At 37.6% G+C, this 22,015-nt stretch overlaps 2 protein-coding genes across 5 annotated transcripts in view; both read right to left on the bottom strand.

Moving 5' to 3' along the window:
- Positions 1-668: 668 nt before the first annotated feature.
- Positions 669-12,266, bottom strand: HAUS4 (HAUS augmin like complex subunit 4). Its single transcript, XM_085044424.1, has 10 exons — positions 12,249-12,266; positions 11,852-11,933; positions 10,446-10,490; positions 9,683-9,765; positions 8,485-8,589; positions 6,277-6,372; positions 4,729-5,565; positions 3,203-3,327; positions 1,688-1,756; positions 669-921 (listed from the first exon to the last, which is right to left on the bottom strand). Exons 2-10 carry the CDS (start codon positions 11,892-11,894, stop codon positions 741-743), a joined length of 1,584 nt encoding a protein of 527 aa, XP_084900550.1. The 5' UTR covers positions 11,895-11,933; positions 12,249-12,266; the 3' UTR covers positions 669-740.
- Positions 12,267-17,941: 5,675 nt separating this feature from the next.
- The window catches only part of RBM23 (RNA binding motif protein 23), a 32,497-nt gene continuing 28,423 nt past the window's right edge, over positions 17,942-22,015 (bottom strand). For 2 of the 4 annotated variants that reach the window (XM_085044421.1, XM_085044419.1), the window contains exons 14-16: positions 20,946-21,044; positions 19,091-19,175; positions 17,942-18,126 (exon numbers count right to left, since the gene is read on the bottom strand). In XM_085044421.1, the coding sequence (XP_084900547.1) occupies positions 18,123-18,126; positions 19,091-19,175; positions 20,946-21,044 (188 nt within the window). In that variant the 3' untranslated portion in view covers positions 17,942-18,122. Of the gene's footprint in view, positions 18,127-19,069; positions 19,176-20,945; positions 21,045-22,015 lie in introns of all 4 variants that reach the window. The other 2 variants (XM_085044423.1, XM_085044420.1) reach the window with 1 other exon arrangement.

The raw sequence follows: 22,015 nt of genomic DNA on the forward strand, positions 1-22,015 counted from the left end.
TAAATTTTGAGCTGAATTTTGGGTGAATTTGGGTGAATTTTGGATGAAATTTTGGGTGAATTTTGGGCTGAATTTGGGTGAATTTTTGGTAAATTTTGGGTCAGTTTGGGCTGAATTTTGGCGATTTTGGTCAATTTTGGGGCGAATTTTCAGGACTTTGGGTTGAATTCGTGTGAATTTCGCTCTCATTTTTGGGCGAATTTTGGTCAATTTTGGGCAATTTTGGGGTAAATTTTAAGATTTTGGGTCGAATTTCGGTGAATTTTCCCATTTTCCCCCCAAATTTTGGTCAAATTTGGGCAATTTTGGGGTAAATTTTCAGCATTTTGGGTTGAGTTTTGATGAATTTTATTGTTTCTAACCCAAATTTTCCCATTTTTCCCCCAGATTTCGGACAAATTTTGCTCTCTTTTTTTGGCTGAATTTTGGGTCAATTTGGGTGAATTTGGGCTGAAATTTTGGGTCAATTTTGGGCTGAATTTGAGTGATTTTTAGCTCAATTTTGGGTGAATTTTGGTCGATTTTGGGCAAATTTTCAGGATTTTGGGTCGAATTTCAGTAAATTTTCCCATTTTTCCCCCAAATTTTGGTCAATTTGGGGTAAATTTTCAGGATTTTGTGTTGAATTTGGGCGAATTTTCCCATTTTTCCCCCAAATTTTCCCATTTTTCCCCCAAATTTTGCTCTTTTTCCCCCCAAATTTTGCTCTTTCCCCCCCGGTGGGCGTGGCCGGCGGTATGCTAATGAGGTGGGCGGAGCTCCCTGAGCGCCCAGCGCCTCTGCTCCGCCTCCTGCCGGATTCTCCCCAATTCCTGAGCCAAATCCCCCAATTTTGGCCCCAAAGCGCGAAGCTGCCGAAGCTCCGCCCCCAAGATGGCCGCCGAGGCCTCGGCTTGGCCACGCCCACTGAGGAGCTCCGCCCTGCAAGGGAAAAGGGGGCGTGGTCAGGGAAAACCAGTAGAAACCAGTAGAAACCAGTATGGATCAAAAAAACCAAAAAAAACCCCAAAAAATTCAGGAAAAAACCCCAAAAATCCCCCCAAAATTAAAAAAAAATCCCAAAAAAATCCCAAAAACCCCAAACCAGTATAAACCAGTATGGACCAGTAAGGAAAAAAACCCAAATAAACCCAAAAAAACCCCAAAAATTCAGGAAAAAAACCCTAAAAAACCAAAAACAAAATCCTAAAAAAACCCTAAACCAGTATAAACCAGTTCCGTCCCAGTCCATCCCAATCCATCCCAGTTCAATACCAGTTCCATCCCAGTCCATCCCAGTATAAACCAGTTCAATCCCACTTCCATCCCAGTTCAATCCCAGTATAAACCAGTTCCGTCCCAGTCCATCCCAGTCCATCCCAGTTCATCCCAGTATAAACCAGTTCAATCCCATTCCCTCCCAGTCCATCCCAGTTCAATACCAGTTCCATCCCAGTCCATCCCAGTATAAACCAGTTCAATCCCAGTTCAATCCCAGTATAAACCAGTCAATCCCAGTCCATCCCAGTCCATCCCAGTCCATCCCAGTATAAACCAGTTTAATCCCAGTCCATCCCAGTCCATCCCAGTCCATCCCAGTCCATCCCAGTCCATCCCAGTTCCATCCCAGTTCAATCCCAGTCCAATCCCAGTCCCTCCCAGTCCCTCCCAGTTCATCCCAGTATAAACCAGTATAACCAGTACAAACCGGATGCGGCGGTGGGCAGCGATGGTGGGGGAGGGGTAAGTGTCCAGCAGCACCTTCAGCTCCTCCAGCCTGTGAATATTCATCAGCGCTAATGAGGGGGCGGGGCCAGGATAGTATATGCTAATTATATGCAAATCACACGCGGGAAAGAACCAAAACAGCTGTAAACCATATGCAAATTAGATGCAAATTATATGCAAATTGCCACTCAAACCGTGGGGAAATTATATGCAAATAACATGCAGAAAGCAACTCTAACAGCAGGAAATGATATGCAAATTATATGCAAATTATATGCAAATGGCACGTAGATTTGCCCTCAAACAGTAAATAAATTATATGCAAATGACATGCAAATGACATGCTGAGAGCAACTCAGAGCGTGCAAATTACACACAAATTATACCCAAATTATATGCAAATTAAATGCAAATTAAACGTTGATTTCCTCTCAAGCAGTAAATAAATTATATGCAAATGACATGCAGAAAGCAACTCAGAGTGTGCAAATTACACGCAAATTATATGCAAATTATATGCAGGAAAAGGTAAAAACAACAGTCAACTCTATGCTAATCATATGCAAATTAAATGCAGATTGCAACTCATACTGTATGCAAATTATATGCAAATGACATGCAAATGACATGCAGAAAGCACCTCTAACAGCAGGAAATTATATGCAAATTATATGCAAATTAAACACGGATTTCCACTCAAACAGTAAATAAATTATATGCAAATTACATGCAAATTGCATGCAAACGGCATGCAGATTGTGACTCAGTGGGTCGATTGTATGCAAATGACATGCAAATGACATGCAGATAGTCACGCAAAGACGTGCAAATTATATGCAGGAACGGCATGTAAGTGATATGCAAATGTATGCAAATGAGCTGTAAATGAGTGACAGATGCAGGGAATGCAGATGGCATGCAGAATTACATAGAAACGGCATGGAAAATGAGATGCAAATGAGATGCAAATGTTAAATTTCATGGCAATGACACCCGAAATGTTATTTAAACGATATGCACATGTATGCAAATGAGATGCAAATGAGTGTCACACGAAGGGAATGCAAACAGAATAGAAAATGACATAGAAATGGCAAAGAAAATGAGATGCAAATGAGATGCAAACGCCAAATCCCACAGAAATCACAGCCAAAAGGGCAAGGAAATGATATGCAAATGTATGCAAATGAGATGCAAATGGAATGCAGCCGGAACACAAATTTACATGGAAACGACATAGAAAATGAGATGCAAATGAGATGCAAATGTTAAATTTCTTAGCCATGACACCCAAAAATGGGTGTAGACGATATGCAAATGAGATGCAAATGAGATGCAAATGAGTGTCACATGAAGGGAGCGGAAACGATACACAGAGTTACATAGAAAAATGAGATGCAAATGAGATGCAAATGTTAAAATTCTTAGCAATGACACCCAAGAGGGGTGTAACCGATATGCAAATGGTATGCAAATGATATGCAAATGAGCTGACCTGGCCCTTAGCAGCATGGCCACGCCCTTGGCCCGCAGGAAGCTGCCCAGGCCGAGCTGCAGCTGGCAGTGGGCGGAGCTTAGCCGGGACAGGTGGGACAGGTGAGTCCTGCAGCGGGACAGCGCCTGGGGAGACCAGTAAAAACCAGTATGAACCAGTATGAACCAGTTCAAACCAGTATAACCCAATTTTTCCTCATTTTTCCCCATTTTTTTCTCCATTTTTCCCCATTTTTCCCCATTTTTTTCCTAAATTTTCCTGATTTTTTCCCCATTTTTTTTCACATTTTCCCCCATTTTTCCCCTCCCAGTATAAACCAGTTCAAACCAGCATAAACCAGTAACCCCAATTTCCCATTTTGCCCCGTTTTTTTCTCAATTTTTCCCTACTTTTTCCAATTTTTTTTCATTTTTTCCCATTTTTCCCCATTTCTCCCCTCCCAGTATAAACCAGTATGGACCAGTTCAAACCAGTCCAAACCAGCAAAAACCAATTTTTCCCCATTTTCCCCCATTTTTTTTCCTCAATTTTCTCCCAATTTTCCCCATTTTTCCCCTCAATTTTCGTCCATTTTTCCCCTCCCAGTATAAACCAGTACAAACCAGTATAAACCAATTTTTTTCTCAATTTTCCCCATTATTTTCTCCCATTTTTTTCCCATTTTTTCCCAATTTTTCCCCATTTTCCCCCATTTCTCCCCTCCCAGTATAAACCAGTAGGGATCAGTAGAGACCAGTAAAAACCAGTAACCCCATTTTTCCCCATTTTTCCTCAATTTTCTTCCATTTTCCCCATTTTTCCCAATTTTTTCCCATTTTTTTCTCAATTTTCCCCATTTTTTCCCCATTTTTTCCCATATTTTAGTCAATTTTTATCATATTTTCCCCATTTTTTTGCATTTTTTTCCCCAAATTTTTCTCAGTTTTTCCCCAAATTCCCCCTTTTTCCCCTCATTTTTCCCCTCCCAGTACAAACCAGTATAAACCAGTAACCCCAAACCCCAAATTTCCCCCAATTTTTCCCATTTTTTCCCCAATTTTTTCACCAGTTTTCCCCAATTTTTTTGCATTTTTTCCCCATTTTTTCCCAAATTTCCCCTTTTTCCCCCCAAATTTCCCCTCCCAGTCCAAACCAGTATAAACCAGTAACCCCAAATTCCCATTTTCCCCCAATTTTTCCCATTTTTCCCCATATTATAGTCAATTTTTATCATATTTTCCCCATTTTTGCACCAATTTTTCTCAAATTTTCCCCATTTTTCCCCAAATTTTCCCATATTTCCCCCAAATTTCCCTCCCAGTCCAAACCAGTATAAACCAGTACAAACCAGTAACCCCAAACCCCAAATTTCCCACCATTTTTTCCCTTTTTTCCCCCATTTTTTCCCTCATTTTTTGCCATATTTTAGTCAATTTTTATCATTTTTCCCCATTTTTGCACCAATTTTTTCCCAAATTCCCCCTTTTTCCCCCCATTTTTCCCCTCCCAGTCCAAACCAGTATAAACCAGTAGAAACCAGTCCAGACCAGGATCAGCTCTCCCTCCATCCTCTCCTTCCTCTCCTCCAGGATCTTCTCTCTCCTCCTCTCCCTCAGCAGCTCCAGCCGCAGAGTTTTGGGGCAAAATCCAGAAATTTCGGGAAATTCGGGAATTTCGGGGGAAATTTCGGGATTTTTGGGAAAAAATTCGGAATTTTTAGGCGAAATTTGGGTGATTTTAGTTGAATTTTTCTCGATTTTAGGAGGAATTTTGGAGCAAATTTGGGGAATTTCAGGGAAAATTTGGGGATTTTTGGGGAAAATTTGGGGAATTTCGGGTGGAATTTTGGGATTTTGGGGGAAAATTTGAGGAATTTTGGGTGTTTTGGGTGGAATTTTGGGAATTTCAGGTTGGATTTGGGGAATTTCGGGTTGAATTTGGGGAATTTTGGGTTGAATTTGGGGAATTTTGGGAAATTTTGGGGTTTCAGGGAGAATTTTGGGATTTTTGGGTGGAAATTCCTGAATTTTTCCGGAAATTTTGTTGATTTTTTGGGGAAATTCTTCAATTTTTTGGGGATTTTTGTTGATTTTTTGGGGAAATTCTTCAATTTTTTGGGGATTTTTGGGGATTTTTTGGGGAAATTCTTCAATTTTTTGGGGATTTTCGTTGATTTTTTTGAGATTTTTGTGGATTTTTTGGGGATTTTTGGGGATTTTTTGGGGATTTTTGGGGATTTTGGGAATTCCCGATTTCCCCAGGTGGGTTTTGGGTGGAATTTTGGGGATTTTGGGATTTCCCAGCAGGAATTCCTGGAGGTTTTCCTGTTTTTCCAGAAGTCGAAATTCCAGTTCTGGGAGCAGCAGGGGGAGGAGCTGGAGAGGCTGGAAATGGGGAAAAAAATGGGAATTTTGGGAAAAATGGGGAAAAAAATGGGAATTTTGGGAAAAATGGGGAAAAAATTGGAATTTTGGGGGAAAATTTGGGATTTTGGGGGATTTTTTGAGGGAAAAATGGGAATTTTTGGGGATTTTTGAGGTTTTTGGAGGGAAAAAATGGCATTTTTGGGAGGTTTTGGGGGAAAATTTGGGGATTTTTGGGAGAGAAATGGGAATTTTGGGGGATTTTTGGGGAAAATTTGGGGATTTTGGGGGATTTTTGGGGAAAAAATGGGAGTTTTGGGGGATTTTTGGGGACTTTGGGTTAGAATTTTGGGAATTTGGGAATTTTAGGTTAGAATTTTGGGATTTTGGGGTTAGAATTTTGGGAATTCAGAGGTTTTTGGGTGAATTCTGGGGGAATTTTGGGATTTTGGGGCTTTCTGGGTGAATTTTGGGTTAGGATTTTGGGAATTTTGGGGTTAGAATTTTGGGATTTTGGGAATTTTGTGGGGTTTTTGGGTTAGAATTTTCAGGTTTTTGGGGTTTTTTGGGTTAGAATTTTGGGATTTTAGGTTAGAATTTTGGGGTTTTTGGGTTAGAATTTTGGGATTTTTTGGGTTAGAATTTTGGGATTTTGGGGGTTTTAGAGTTAGAATTTTGGGAATTTTGGGATTTTAGGTTAGAATTTTGGGATAAATTTGGGATTTTGCTCACCTGAGCTCCTGGCAGCAGCAGCAGCAGTTGGGAAATTTGGGAATTTCCTTTCCTCACCTGAGCCCAGGTGAGCTCAGCCTGCACAGCCTGCAGGGCCTGGGGAGAGAAATTCGGGAATTTTGGGGGAATTGGGGAAATTTGGGGAAAATTTGGGGAATTTTGGGGAAAATTTGGGGGAAATTTGGAAGAATTTTGGGAATTTTGGGAGAATTTTTGGGGAAATTTGGGGAATTTTGGGGAGAATTTGGGGATTTTTGAGAAATTTTGGGGGAAATTTGAGTGAATTTGGGGAAATTTTTGGGAATTTTGGGAATTTTGGGGAAAAATTTGGGGAAATTTTGGGGAATTTTGGGAATTTTGGGGAAATTTTTGGAAAATTTGGGAATTTTGGGGAAATTTTGGGGATTTTGGGGATTGGGGAATTGGGGAGAGGGAATTGGAATTTGGGAATTTGGTGATTGGGAAAATTTGGTGAATTTTGGGGGAAATTTGGGAATTTTTCTGGCATTTTGGGTATTTTTAGGAGTTTTTAAATGGATTTTTTAGTAATTTTGGGGGATTTTTTTCAAAGAATTTTGGCAAATTTTAGGGAATTTTGGGGTATTTTGGGGAATTTTAGGAATTTTTGGGGAATTTTTTTTGATTTTTAGGAGGTTTTTTGTGGATTTTTTAGGAATTTTGGGTGGTTTGGGAATTTTGGGGGAAAATTTGGGGAGAAATTTGGAGGAAATGTTTGCATTTTAAGGGAAATTTGGGAATTTGTGGGGAATTTTAGGGAATTTTGTGAGAATTTCAGGTTTTTTGGGAATATTGAGGTTTTTTGGGAATTTTTCCTGGAATTTTAGGGAATTTTTGGGATTCTTTGGGAATTTTGGGCATTTTTTGGTAATTTTTTAGGGTTTTTTGGGAATTTTTGGGATTTTTTTTTAACTTTGGGGGAATTTTGTGAGAATTTTTTGGAGGAATTTGATGAGAATGTTTTGGGAATTTCTCTGGGATTTTTGGGGAAATTTTGGAGGATTTTTCCAGGATTTTTTTTGGAATTTTCCAGGATTTTTTTTGGATTTTTTTTGGAATTTTGTGAAGACTTTTTAGGGATTTTTTGGGGGATTTTTTGGGAGAATTTTCCCAGGAGTTTTTGGGGGTTTTTTTGGGAATTTTTCCAGAATTTCTTTGGGAATTTTTTGGGGATTTTTTGGGGAATTTTGTTGGAATTTTTGGGGGATTTTAAAGGAATTTCTCCAGGATTTTTGGGGATTTTTTGGGGAATTTTTTGAGGGGATTTTTTGGGGGAATTTTGTTGGAATGTTTTTGGGGATTTTTGGGGGATTTTTATAGATTTTGGGGATTTTTGGGGATTTTTGGTTTTTTGGATTTTAATTTTGTTGGAATTTGAGATTTTTGGAGGAATTTTGTTGAATTTTTATAGATTTGGGATTTTTTGGGGATTTTTTGGGGAATTTGTTGGAATTTTTTGGGGATTTTGGGGAATTTTGTTGGAATTTTTGGGAGGAATTTTGTTGAATTTTTGGGGAATTTTTTGGGGATTTTTTGGGGATTTTTTGGGGAATTTTTTGGGGATTTTTTGGGGATTTTTTGGAATTTTTGGGGATTTTTTGGGGATTTTTTTGGGAATTTTTTGGGATTTTTTGGGGATTTTTGTTGGAATTTTTTGGGGAATTTTTGGGGAATTTTTTTGGGATTTTTGGGGATTTTTTGAGGAATTTTTGGGGAATTTTTGGGTGATTTTTGGGGAATTTTTGGGGGATTTTTGGGGAATTTTTTGAGGATATTTTTGGCGAATTTTTGGGGAATATTTTTGGGATTTTTGGGGAATTTTTTAAAAATTATTATTTTTCCAGAATTTTGGGGATTTTTGGGATTTTTGGGGGTTTTTGGGATTGGATGGGGAATTTTGGATTTTTTGGGGATTTTTGGGGGATTTTTGGGAATTTTTTTGGGGATTTTTTTTATTTTTCCATAATTTTCAGGGATTTTTTGGGGGATTTTATGGGGATTTTTTGGGGGGATTTTTTTGGGACTTTTGGGGATTTTTTGGGGGAATTTTGGGGGAATTTCTCTAGGATTTTTAAGGAATTTTCCCAGGATTTTTTGGGGATTTTTTTGGGAATTTTCCCAGGATTTTTTGGGATTTTTTGGGAGTTTTTTTGGGGATTTTTTGGGGGATTTTGGGGGTTTGTGACTCACTGCCAGGCTGAGCTCTCGAGGTTCTCTGACCAAATCTTCCACCAACCTCCAGAGAATCTCCAACTGAACCCAAAACTTTCGGGATTTGCTGAGATCCCCTTCGGCCTGGGGAGGGAAAAATCCCAAAAAATAACCCAAATAACTGAAAAATCCCAAAAATATCCCAAAAGTAACCCAAAAATACCAAAAAATAACCCAAACATCCCAAAAAATAAACCAAAAAATAACCCAAAAATAACCCAAAACCCCCAAAAAATCCCCAAAAATAACCCAAAAATGCAAAAAAATTCCCAAAATTTAAAAAAATTTAAAAAAAATTCCCCAAAAAACCTGAAAAAAACCCTCCAAAAAATCCCAAAAAAACCCCAAAAAATTCCTGAAAAAAACCCTCCAAAAATTCCCCAAAAAACCCCAAAAATTCCCCCAAAAATTCCCAACAATTCCCCAAAAAACCCCCAAAATCCCCTGAAATTCCTCAAAAATTCCCAGAAAAATCCAAGAATTCTCAAAAAACTCCAAAATTACCCAAAAAATCCCCAAAAATTCCCCAAAAAATCCCAAAAATTCCCCAAAAAACACAAAAATTCTCAAAAAACCACAAAATTCCCCTAAAATTCAAAAGAAATTCCCAAAAAAACCCCAAAAATCCCCAAAAAATTCCTCAAAAAACCCTCCAAAAATTCCCCTAAAATTCCCCTAAAAATCCCCAAAAACATCCCAAAAAAATCCTCCAAAAATTAAACAAAAAATTCCCAATAATTCCCCAAAAAATCCTCCAAAAATTCCCCAGAAAAACCCAAAAAATTCCCTAAAAACCCCAAAATTCCCAGAAATACCCAAAAATCCCGAAAAATTCCCCAGAAAAACCTCCAAAAATTCCCAAAAAAAACCCCAAAAATTTCCAAAAAATAAACCCCAAAAATCCCCAAAATTCTCCCCAAATTCCTCCAAAATTCCCAAAAAAAAAACCCCCAAAAATTCCCCAAAACCACCAAAAAATTCCCAAAAAAATTCCCCAAAAAACCCCAAAAATTGGGGATGAAAAGGAGGAATTTCAGTGGAATTTTTTCCCCAAATTTTTGGGATTTTTTGGGGTTTTTTTGGGGATTTTTTTGGGATTTTTTTGGGGATTTTTGGAGGATTTTTTTGAGGATTTTTTTGGGGATTTTTTGGGGATTTTTTGGGGTTTTTTCCTCACCTGCTGAAGGAGTTTTTGGAGGTCAGGGCTCAGCCAATCAGAGCTCAGCTTTTTCCCCAAATTTTGGAGGATTTGAGCCAAACCTGGATTGGATCCCAAATCTTCTGGAGTGGCAGAATTTGGGAATCCTGGAGAGAAAATTGGGAAAAATTAGGAATTTTGGGGTTTTTTTCAGGAATTTTGGGGTTTTTTGTGGAAATTTTAGGGTTTTTTTTTTAAATTTTGGGGGTTTTTTGGGAATTTTAGGGAATTTTTGGGGATTTTTAAAAGAATTTTGGGGTTTTTTTGGGGATTACTTTCAGGAATTTTGGAGAAATTTTTGGGAGTTTTTTGGGAACTTTTGGGGAAATTTTGGGGGTTTTTTTGAGAATTTTTGGAGGTTTTTGGGAATTTTTGGAGTTTTCTTGGGAATTTTTTGGGGAATTTTTGGGATTTTTTGGGGGGAATTTTTGGGATTTTTTGGGGGAATTTTGGGGATTTTTTTGGGGTTGTTTCAGGAATTTTTGGCATTTTTCTGGGAATTTTTGGGGGTTTTTTTGGAGGTTTTTTCGGGAATTTTTTGGGAATTTTTAGGTTTTTTTCAGGAATTTTTAGAGGATTTTTTGGAGGTTTTTTTGGGGAATTTTTTGGGAATTTTTAGGTTTTTTTCAGGAATCTTTGGAGGGTTTTTTTGAAATTTTTGGGATTTTTTCTGATCATTTTTAGGATTTTTCTGAGATGTTTTGATGGATTTTTCCCAAATTTTGGAGGATTTGAGCCAAACCTGGATTGGATCCCAAATCCTCTGGAGTGGCAGAATTTGGGAATCCTGGAGAGAAAATTGGGAAAAATTAGGAATTTTGGGGAAAAATTAGGAAATTTTGGGGATTTTTGGGGTTTTTTTCAGGAATTTTGGGGTTTTTTTTGGGGTTTTTTGGCCAATTTTTGGGGTTTTTCTGGGAATTTTTGGGGAATTTTAGAGAATTTTTGGGGATTTTTTTTTAAGAATATTTGGGGTTTTTTGGGGGATTTTTCCAGGATTTTTTGGGGATTTTTTTTTGGAATTTTTGGGATTTTTTTGGTTTTGGTTTTTTTTCAGGAATTTTTGGGGTTTTTTTGGGATTTTGGGGGAATTTTTAGAGTTTTTCTGGGAATTTTGGGGGAATTTTAGAGAATTTTGGTGTGTTTTTTTAGACTATTTGGGTTTTTTGGGATTTTTTTGGAATTTCTGGGATTTTTTGGGGGTTTTTTTCAGGAATTTTTGGGGTTTTTTTCGGGATTTTGGGGGAATTTTCTGGAACTTTTGGGCATTTCTGGAGAATTTTAGGGAATTTTTGGGGTTTTTCGGGGAATTTTTGGGGTTTTTCAGGGAATTTTTGGGGTTTTTCAGGGAATTTTTTCAGGAATTTTGGGGAATTTTTTGAGATTTTTTGGGAATTTTTGGGGTATTTCTGGGAATTTTTGGGATTTTTGGGGTTTTTCTGGGAATTTTTTCAGGAATTTTGGGGAATTTCTGGGGGTTTTTTGGGATTTTTGGGTTTTTTCTGGGAATTTTTGGGGAACTTTTGGAGATTTTGGGGGAATTTTAGGGAATATTGGGGGAATTTTTGGGTTTTTTTTTTTTTTGAATTTTAGAAATTTTGGGAATGTTTGGGTTTTTTTCAGGAATTTTTGGAGTTTTTTTGGGGAAGTTTTAGGGACTTTTTGGGGTTTTTCTGGGACTTATTGAGGATTTTTTGAGAATTTTTGGGGGGTTTTGGGAAATTTTTGGGTTTTTCAGGAATTTTTGGGGTTATTAGGGTTTTTTGGAGGTTCTGTGAGAATTTTTGGGGTTTTTTCAGGAATTTTTGGGAATTTTTTGGGGGTTTTTTCAGGAATTTTGGGGAAATTTTTTGGGGATTTTGGGGGAATTTTGAGGTTTTTGTGGGAATTTTTGGGGAATATTTGGGGAATTTTAGGGATTTTTTTGGGGGTTTTTTGGGAATTTTTGGGGTTTTTTGGGAACTTTTGAGAATTTTTTTTTAGTTTTTTGGGGAATTTTGGGGGGTTTTTGGAGGATTTTCGGGGTTTTTTGGGGTTTTTTTTGGGAAGTTTTTGGGAATTTTTGGGAATCTTATCGGATTTTGGGGGATTTTTTGGGAATTTGTGGGAATCTTAGGGAATTTTTGGGGTTTTTTTGGGATTTCTCACCTGTCAGCAGCAATTCTGACGTTGAGATTCCATTGAGATCCATTGGGAGTCGAAATTGGGGTGAAAAACCCCAAAAATTGACCTGAAAAAACCCAAAAATTCAATCAGAAAAACCAATAAAAATTCTATCAGAAAAGCCCAAAAAATTCACCTGAAAAAAACCCAAAAATTCACCTGAAAAAATCCCAAAAAATCACCTGAAAATCCCCAAAATTCACCTGAAAATCCCAAAAAATTCAACTGAAAAAAACCCAAAAATTCACCTGAAAATCTCAAAAATTCACCTGAAAAACCCCAAAAATTCACCTAAAAATCCTCAAAAAATTCAACTGAAAAAAACCCAAAAATTCACCTGAAAAATACCAAAAAATTCACCTGAAAATCCCCAAAATTTCACCTGAAAAACCCCAAAAATTCACCTGAAAAAACCCTAAAAATCCACCCAAAAAAACCCAAAATTCACCTGAAAATCCCCAAAATTCATTTGAAAATCCCCCAAAAATCACCTGAAAATCCCCAAAATTCACTTGAAAATCCCCAAAAATTCACCTGAAAAACCCCAAAATTTCACCTGAAAAAAAACGCCAAAATTCACCTGAAAATCCCCAAAATTCAACTCAAAAAACCAACTCAGTTTTACCCCCAAATTTCCCTCAAAAAGCCACAAAAAATTCCCAAAAAAACCCCAAAAACTTCCCCCAAAAATAAAAAAAAAATTCACCCAAAAATCCCAAAAAAATTCTCCCAAAAAACCCAAAAATTTCCCCAAAAAACAAAACAAATTCGCACAAAAATCCCAGAAAAATTCCCCCAAAATTCCAAAAAAATTTCCCCGAAAAATCCCAAGATATTCCTCCAAAAATCCCAGAAAATTCGCCAAAAAATCAAAAAAATCCTCCCAAACCCAAAAATATTCCCCCCAAAAAATCCAAAAAATTTCCCAAAAAAATCCCAAAAATTCCCCCAAAATTCCCCAAAAACTTCCTCCAAAATTCAAATAAACCACCAAAAATTCCCAGAAAAAACCCAAAATTCCCAGAAAAACTCCAAAAATTACTGAAAAAACTCCAAAAATTCCCAGAAAAACAAAAAAAAAAAATTCCCCAAAAATCCCCTCAGGGACTCTCGAGCTTCTCGCCGCGAATTTCTCCACAAAAAACCCAAAAAATTCCCAAAAAAACCCCAAAAATCCCCTTAGGGACCCCAGAGTTTATCGCCGCAGAATCGCCGCGAATTTCCCCCAAAAAAATCCCGAAAAATTCCCAAAAAACCCCAAAAATCCCCTCAGGGAGCCCTGAGCTTCTCCCCGCGAATTTGTTCAAAAAAAAACCCCAAAAATTCCCCAAAAATTTTCCCAAATTTCCCTCAGCGAACCCCGAACCTCCCCGATCCCCACAGGGATCCAAACCGCCGCGAATTTCTCCACAAAAAACCCCAAAAAATTCCCCAAAAAACCCAAAAATTCCCCCAAAAATCCCCTCAGGGATCTCCGAGCTTCTCCCCTCAGAATCGCCGTGATTGTTCCCCAAAAAAACCCAAAAATTCCCAAAAAAATCCCCTCAGGGACCCCCGATATTCTCGCCGCGAATTTGTCCCAAAAAAAACCCCCAAAAATTCCCCAAAAATCCCAAAAGTTTTCCCAAATTTCCCTCAGCGAACCCCAAACCTCCCCGATCCCCTCAGGGATCCAAACCGCCGCGAATTTCTCCACAAAAAAACAAAAAAATTCCAAAAAATTCCCCCAAAAATTCCCTCAGGGATCTCCGAGCTTCTCGCCTCAGAATCGCCGCGAATTTTCCCCAAAAAAACCCAAAAATCCCCTCAGGGACCCCCGAGCTTCTCCCCGCGAATTTCCCCCACAAAAAAACCCAAAAATTCCCAAAAAAACCGCCAGAAATTCCCCCAAATTTCCCTCAGCGAACCCCGAACCTCCCCGATCCCCTCAGGGATCCAAACCGCCGCGAATTTCTCCACAAAATCCCAAAAAAATCCCAAAAAAATTCCCCCAAAAATACTTTCAGGGATCTCCGAGCTTCTCGCCTCAGAATCGCCGCGAATTTTCCCCAAAAAAACCCAAAAATTCCCCAAAAATTCCCCTCAGGAACCCCCGAGCTTCTCGCCGCGAATTTCCCCCACTAAAGCCCCACAAAAATTCTCCAAAATCCAAAATAATTGCCCCAAAAATTCCCTCCAAAGCCGCCGGGATCGCTCGGGATATTTTCCGAACCTTTCCCACCCATTTTTGCCCATTTTTTCCCCTTTTTTCCCCAATTTTCCCCCAAAATTTCACCTCCGGCGGAGCTTTCCCCTCACGATCTTCCCGCCGTTCCGCGTTAGGCCACGCCCACTAACGTACCAGCCAATGGGAGAGAGGGGCGGGAAAGAACCAACCAATAAGAGCGCGGGGCGGGAAATGAAGTAACCAATCATAATGGGGATAGGCGGGGTGAAAATTTGATTGACAGAGGGTTTGGCCAATCAGAGAGCGGTTCGCATCCCAATTCATCCCGGGTAGGGAAAATGCAAAAAATCCTAAAAAATTATTTTCCAGTAAGAAAATTCCAAAAAAAAATTAAATAAAACACCAAAATTCTCAAAAAAAACTACTGAAAAAAATCAGAAAAAATTTTTTTAAAAATCACAAAATGATCGGGAAAACATCTGCAAAAAAAAAATCTCCCAAAAATCAGAAAAAAACCAGAAAAAATCCAAAAAAATCCTGAAAAAAATCTGCAAAAAAATCAGAAAAAAAATCACAAAAGCATCAGGGAAACATCTGCAAAAAATTCCCAAAAAATATCAGGAAAAAAACCCTGAAAAAATAAGAAAAAATCCCGAAAAATCAGAAAAAAATCTCAAAAATTAATCAGAAAAAATCAACAAAATATCAGAAAAAAAAAATCATCAAAAAACCCTGAAAAAATCTGAAAAAAATCTGGAAAAAACCCTGAAAAAAAATCAGAAAAATTAACAAAAAATCTGAAAAAAAAAATCACAAAAAGATTGGAAAAACATCTGGAAAAAAATCTCAAAAAATCTGAAAAAAAAAATCTGAAAAAATTTAAAAAAAAAATCAGAAAAACACCCTAAAAATGAGAAACAAAATTTGCAAAAAATTAGAAAAAAATCCCTAAACGATCAGAAAAAAATCAGAAAAAAAAAAAATTTCCCCATTTTCCCTCATTTTTTCCCCAAATTTTCCCCATTTTTCTCCCTATTTTCCACATTTTCCCCCCATTTTTCCTCCCATATTTCCCCCATTTTTTACTCTTATTTTCTGCATTTTTTCCCCATTTTTTCTCCAATTTTTCCATTTTTTCCCCATATTTTCCCCACTTTTCCTCCCATTTTTCCTCATATTTTTCCCCATTTTTACTCCTATTTTCTACTTTTTTCCCCATATTTTTCCCCATTTCCCCCCATTTTCCCTCATTTTTCCCATTTTTTTCTTCTATTCTTCCCCATTTTCCATTTTTCCCTATTTTTCCCATTTTTCCCTTTTTCTATTTTTCCCTTTTTCCCATTTCCCCCCTTTTCTCCCCATTTTTCCCAAATTTTCTCCCATTTTTCCCCAATTTTTCCTCAATTTTTCCCCAATTTTCCCTAATTTTTCCCCATTTTTCCCCATTTTTTACCATTTTTTCCCCAGTTTTCTCCTCAATTTTTTCATCATTTCCCATTTTTGCCCATTTTCTCATTTTTTCCCCATTTTTCCTCCTTTTATTTCCATTTTCCCCATTTTTCCCATTTTTCCCAAATTTCCCATTTTTCCTGATTTTTTCCCAATTTTTCTCGAATTTTTCCCCATTTCTCCCATTTTTTCTTTTTTTCCCCCATTTCCCATTTTTCTCATTTTTCCCAATTTTTCCCATTTTTCCTTTTTTCCCCATTTTTTTCTTCTATTTTTCCCCCATATTTTTCCCCAATTTTTTCCCATTTTTCCCCCAAATTTTTTCCCATTTTTCCCCAATTTTCCCCATTTTTTCCCCAATTTTCCCCAATTTTTCCCAATCATTCCCCAATCTTTCCCCAAATTTTCCCCATTTTTTCCCCCATTTTTCCCCAATTTTGTCCCAATTTTTCCCCAATTTTTCCCCAGTTTTCCCCATTTTTTCCCCAATTTTCCCCATTTTTTCCCCAATTTTTCCCCAATTTTTTTCCCATTTTTCCCAATTTTTCCCCAATTTTCCCATTTTTTCCCATTTTTTCCCCATTTTTCCCCAATTTTTACCATTTTTTCCCCAATTTTCTCCTCAATTTTTTCACCATTTCCCATTTTTGCCCATTTTCTTATTTTTTCCCCATTTTTCCTCCTTTTATTTCCATTTTCCCCAATTTTCCCATTTTTCCTGATTTTTCCCATTTTTCCTATTTTTTTCCCCATTTTTTCCTATTTTTCTCATTTTTCCCTTTTTCCCATTTTTCTTTTTTCCCCATTTTTTCTTCTATTTTTCCCCAATTTTTTCCCATTTTTTCCCCATTTTTTCCCAATTTCCCCCAATTTTTCCCCAATTATTCCCCAATTTTGTCCCAAATTTTTCCCCAATTTTCCCCATTTTTTCCCCCATTTTTCCCCCAATTTTTTCCCAATTTTTTCCCCATTTTTCCCCCAATTTTTTTCCCAATTTTTCCCCAATTTTTCCCAATTTTCCCCATTTTTTCCCCATTTTTTCCCACAATTTTCCCATTTTTTTCCCAATTTTCTCCCCATTTTTCTTCTATTTTTCCCCAATTTTTCCCATTTTCCCCATTTTTCCCCATTTTCCATATTTTCCCATTTTTTCCCCAAATTTTTCCCAAATTTTCCCAATTTTTCCCCAATTTTTTCCCATATTTTCCCTAATTTTCCCCATTTTCCCCAATTTTCCCATTTTTTCCCAATTTTCCCATTTTCCCCATTTTTTCCCCAATTTTTTTCCCATTTTTTCCAATTTTTTCCCAATTTTCCCAATTTTCCCCATTTTTCCCCAATTATTCCCCAATTTTTCCCCAATTATTCCCAAATTTTTCCCCAAATTTTTTCCCATTTTTTCCCCATTTTTTCCCAATTTTTCCCCATTTTTCCCATTTTTCCCACATTTTTCCCATTTTTTCCCAATTTTTTCCCCATTTTTTCTTCTATTTTTCCCCAATTTTTTCCCATTTTTTCCCCATTTTTCCCCATTTTTCCATAATTTTTCCCATTTTTTCCCCAAATTTTGTCCCAAATTTTCCCAATTTTTTCCCCAATTTTTTCCCATATTTTCCCTAATTTTCCCCAATTTTCCCCAATTTTTTCCCATTTTTCCCAATTTTTCCCATTTTTCCCCATTTTTTCCCCAATTTTTTCCCATTTTTCCAATTTTTTCCCAATTTTTTCCCAATTTTTCCCCATTTTTTCCCCAATTATTCCCCAATTTTGTCCCCAATTTTCCCCAATTTTCCCCATTTTTTTCCCCATTTTTTTCCATTTTTTTCCCCAATTTTTCCCCATTTTTCCCCATTTTTCCCATTTTTCCCCCAATATTTTCCCCAATTTTTTCCATTTTCCCCAAATTTTGTCCCCAATTTTCCCCATTTTTTCCCCAATTTTTTCCCCATTTTTTCCCCATTTTTTTCCATTTTTTTCCCCAATTTTTTCCCATTTTTCCCCATTTTTTCACAATTTTTCCCCATTTTTTCCCAATTTCCCCCAATTTTTCCCCAATTATTCCCCAATTTTGTCCCAAATTTTCCCACTTTTCCCCATTTTTTCCCCCATTTTTCCCCAATTTTTTCCCAATTTTTTCCCCATTTTTCCCATTTTTTCCCCAATTTTTCCCATTTTTCCCATTTTTTCCCCATTTTTTCCCATTTTTCGCCATTTTTTCCCCATTTTTCCCCAATTTTTTCCCAATTTTTTCCCCAATTTTTCCCCAATTTTTTTCCCAACTTCCCCATTTTTTCCCCATTTTTCCCAATTTTTCCATAATTTTTCCCATTTTTTCCCCAAATTTTGTCCCAAATTTTCCCAATTTTTCCCATTTTTCCCCAATTTTTCCCAATTTTTCCCATTTTTCCCCAATTTTTCCCAATTTCCCAACAAACTCAATTTCCACTCCAAAAACAAACTTTTTTTTTTTTTTGTGAATTTTTTTTTTATTATTTTCATTATTTCTCTGATTTTTCCCACCAAAAAAAAAAAAAAAAAAAATCCCAAAAATCCCCAAAAAATCCCAAAATTCCCGAAATTCCCAACCGGAAGTGGGCGTGGCCGAAGGGGGCGGAGCTTGGGGGGAGGGGCGGAGCCAAATCACCTGCAAGGGAAAAGGGAGGAGTTAGTGACTGGTTTGTACTGGTTTGGACTGGTTTGGACTGGTTTTGGGTTTTTCCTTCATTTTTTGGGTTTTCCTAATTTTTTTGAAATTTTTTCTAAATTTTTTGGGGTTTTTCTAAATTTTTTTGCATTTTTTTTCTGAATTTTTTTGGGTTTTCCTTACTGGTTTATACTGGTTTGTACTGGTTTATACTGGTTTGAACTGGTTTCTATGGATCTATACTGGTCCATACTGGTTCATACTGGTCCAAACTGGTGTCTCACATGGTCTGGGGCGAGAAGAGTCCCAGTTCCATACTGGTTTATACTGGTTTATACTGGTTTCTATCAGTTTCTATTGGTTTCTATGGCTCTATACTGGTTTATACTGGTCTGTACTGGTCTGAACTGGTCCATACTGGTTTATACTGGTTCATACTGGTCCAAACTGGTGTCTCACATGGTCTGGGGGGAGAAGAGTCCCAGTCCCATACTGGTCTATACTGGTTTATACTGGTTTCTATTGATTCCTATTGGTTTCTATGGCTCTATACTGGTTTATACTGGTTTATACTGGTCTGTACTGGTCCATACTGGTTTATACTGGTTTATACTGGTTTATACTGGTGTCTCACATAGTCTGGGGCAAGAAGACTCCCAGTTCCATACTGGTCTATACTGGTCTATACTGGTTTCTATTGATTTCTATGGCTCTATACTGGTTTATACTGGTTTATACTGGTCTGTACTGGTCCATACTGGTCCATACTGGTTTATACTGGTCCAAACTGGTGTCTCACATGGTCTGGGGCGAGAAGACTCCCAGTTCCATACTGGTCTATACTGGTTTCTATTGATTTCTATGACTCTATACTGGTCTATACTGGTTTATACTGGTCTATACTGGTCTGTACTGGTCCAAACTGGTCTATACTGGTTTATACTGGTTTATACTGGTGTCTCACATGGTCTGGGGCGAGAAGAGCCCGGACAGCGTCAGGCACTGCGAGGCCAAAGTCTGCGAAGCCAAATTCAGCGCCGGGCTCAGGGCTGGGGAGGGAGAAAAAAAATATAAAAAAAATTTGGGGAAAATTCAGGGGGATTTGGGATTCTGGAATTCCCAAAAAATTCACCAAATTTTCCTGGAATTTTCCCAAAATTTTAACGGAATTTGGGTGAAAAATGGTGAAAAAAATGGCGAAAAATGACCCAAAATTGAAGTGGAAAAGAAGAAATTTGGGGTGAAAAAATTTTTAAAAATTGGGGAAAAATCCAGGGGAATTTGGGATTTTGGAATTCCCAAAGTTTTACTGAAATTTTCCCAAATTTTTTCTGGAATTTTGGTGGAATTTGGGTGAAAAATGGTGAAAAAATGGTGAAAAAATGACGAAAAATGACCCAAAATTGGGGTGGAAAAGAAGAAATTTGGGGTTAAAAAATTCCAAAAATTTGGGGAAAATTGAGGGGAATTTGGGATTCTGGAATTCCCAAAGTTTTGCCAAAATTTTCCCAAATTTTTCCTGGAATTTTGGTGGAATTTGGGTGAAAATTGCTGAAAAAATGGTGAAAAAATGGTGAAAAAATGGCAAAAATTGACCCAAAATTGAAGTAGAAAAGAAGAAATTTGGGGTGAAAAAAATTTTTAAAAATTTGAGAAAATCCAGAGGAATTTGGGATTTTGGAATTCCCAAAGTTTTACCAGAATTTTCCCAAATTTCCCAAAACTCCCCAAAAATTCCCCCAAATTTCCCCCAAAATCTCCCCGAATTTTCCCCCAAAATCCCCCAAATTTTCCCCAAGAAACTCCCAAATTTTCCCAAATTTCCCCCAAATCTCCCCAAAACTCCCCAAATTTCCCCCAAAATCTCCCAAATCTCCCCCAAAAAACCCCAAATCTCCCCAAAATCCCCCAAATTTCCCCAAAATTTCTCCCAAATTCTCCCAAAAAACTCCTCAAACCCCCAAAATCCTCCAAATTTTCCCAAAATTCCCCCAAAATCCCACAAATTACCCCCAAAATTTCCCCAAAACATCCAAAATTTCCCCAAATCTCCACAAATTTTCCCCAAATTTCCCCAAAATCCCCCAAAATTACCTCAAATTTTCCCCAAAATTTCCCCCAAAACATCCAAAATTCCCCCAAAACCCCCCAAATCTCCCAAATTTGTTAAATTTCCCCAAATCTCTCCAAATTTTCCCCCAAATTCCCCAAATCTCCCAAAATTTCCCCAAATTCCCCAAAATCCCCCAAATTTCCCCCAAATCCAAATCTCCCCAAAATCCCCAAATTTCCCCAAATCTCCCCAAAATCCCCAATTTTCCCCCAAAATTCCCCAAATTTCAAAAATTCCCAAAATACCCCAAATTTCCCAAATTTTCCCCAAAAAACTCCCAATTTCCCCAAATCTCCCCAATTTTCCCAAAATTCCCCCAAATTTTCCAAATTCCCCAAATCTCCCCCAATTTTCCCAAAATCTAATTTTCCCCCAAAATCCCCAAATTTCCCCAAATTTTTAATTTCCCGAAATTTTCCCAAATTTCCTTCAAATTCCTAAATCCCCCAAATCTCCCAAACTTCCCAATTTTCCCAAAATCCCAATTTTCCCCAAAATCCCCCCAAATTTCCCCAGATTTTCCCAAATTTCCCCGAAAATTTCCCAAATTTCCTTCAAATTCCCCAAAATCCCCCAAATCTCCCAAACTTCCCCCAATTTTCCCCAAATTTCCTTCAAATTCCCCCAAAATTCCCCAAAACTCCCCCAAAACATCCAAATTTCCCCAAAAATCCCCAAAAAATCCCCAAAATTCCCCAAATCTCACCTGTGAGCGCTGCCGGGTTGATTCCTCCCAGGGGAGTCAGAGCTCCGTTCAGCTGCTGGAGAGCAGCTTGGGCTGGTGGGGGCAGGGTCAGTCCTGAGCCTGGCGAGCCAAAAACCCCAAAATTGACCCCAAATTCGGATTCAGCGACCCCCAAAACCCCAAAAACATCGAAAATCCCATTAAAAAAACCCAAAAAATGATTAAAATATACCAAAAAATGATGAAATTAGTAAAAAAAATCATCAAAATCACCAAAAAACCCTCAAAATGACACCAAAGTCACACCTGGGGAGCCAAAACCCCCAAAATTGACCCCAAATTCGGACTCAGCGACCCCAAAAACCCCAAAAACATCGAAAATCCCATTAAAAAAACCCAAAAAATGATTAAAATATACCAAAAAATGATGAAATTAGTAAAAAAAATCATCAAAATCACCAAAAAACCCTCAAAATGACACCAAAGTCACACCTGGGGAGCCAAAACCCCCAAAATTGACCCCAAATTCGGACTCAGCGACCCCAAAAACCCCCAAAAACCCCAAAATTCCCATTAAAAAAACCCAAAAAATGACAAAATTACACCAAAAAACAACAAAATCGCCACCAAAAAATTGAAAATAACACCAAAAAACAGCTCAAAATCACACCTGGGGAGCCAAAAACCCCAAAATTGACCCCAAATTCGGACTCAGCGACCCCAAAAACCCCAAAAACATCGAAATTCCCATTAAAAAAACCCAAAAAATGACAAAATTATACCAAAAAATGTCGAAATTACTCAAAAAAACACCAAAATTGCCACAAAAAACCAACAAAATTACCCCAAAATGACACTTGGGGAGCCAAAAACCCCAAAATTGACCCCAAATTTGGATCCAGCGACCCCAAAAACCCCAAAAAACCTGAAATTTCCGTGAAAAAAACCCAAAAAATGACAAAATTACCCCAAAAATGACCCAAAATTAGTAAAAAAATTACCAAAACGGCCACAAAAAAACCCAAAATGACACCAAAATCACACCTGGGGAGCCAAAAACCCCAAAATTGACCCCAAATTCGGATTCAGTG

Source organism: Lichenostomus cassidix, unplaced genomic scaffold (genome assembly GCF_008360975.1).
Source record: "Lichenostomus cassidix isolate B80296 unplaced genomic scaffold, HeHo_3.0 HiC_scaffold_36, whole genome shotgun sequence".
Taxonomy (NCBI): domain Eukaryota; kingdom Metazoa; phylum Chordata; class Aves; order Passeriformes; family Meliphagidae; genus Lichenostomus; species Lichenostomus cassidix.

What these genes read in the sequence shown, in the direction of transcription:
- HAUS4 (XM_085044424.1), bottom strand. Translation starts at nt 11,894, where the DNA reads ATGGATCTCAATGGAATCTCAACGTCAGAATTGCTGCTGACAG. An exon ending in GGATTTGGGATCCAATCCAG is followed by an intron (nt 9,766 to 10,445) that starts GTTTGGCTCAAA and finishes GATCCAATCCAG; the next exon opens with GTTTGGCTCAAATCCTCCAA. An exon ending in TGCTGCTGCCAGGAGCTCAG is followed by an intron (nt 5,566 to 6,276) that starts GTGAGCAAAATC and finishes CCCCATTTCCAG; the next exon opens with CCTCTCCAGCTCCTCCCCCT.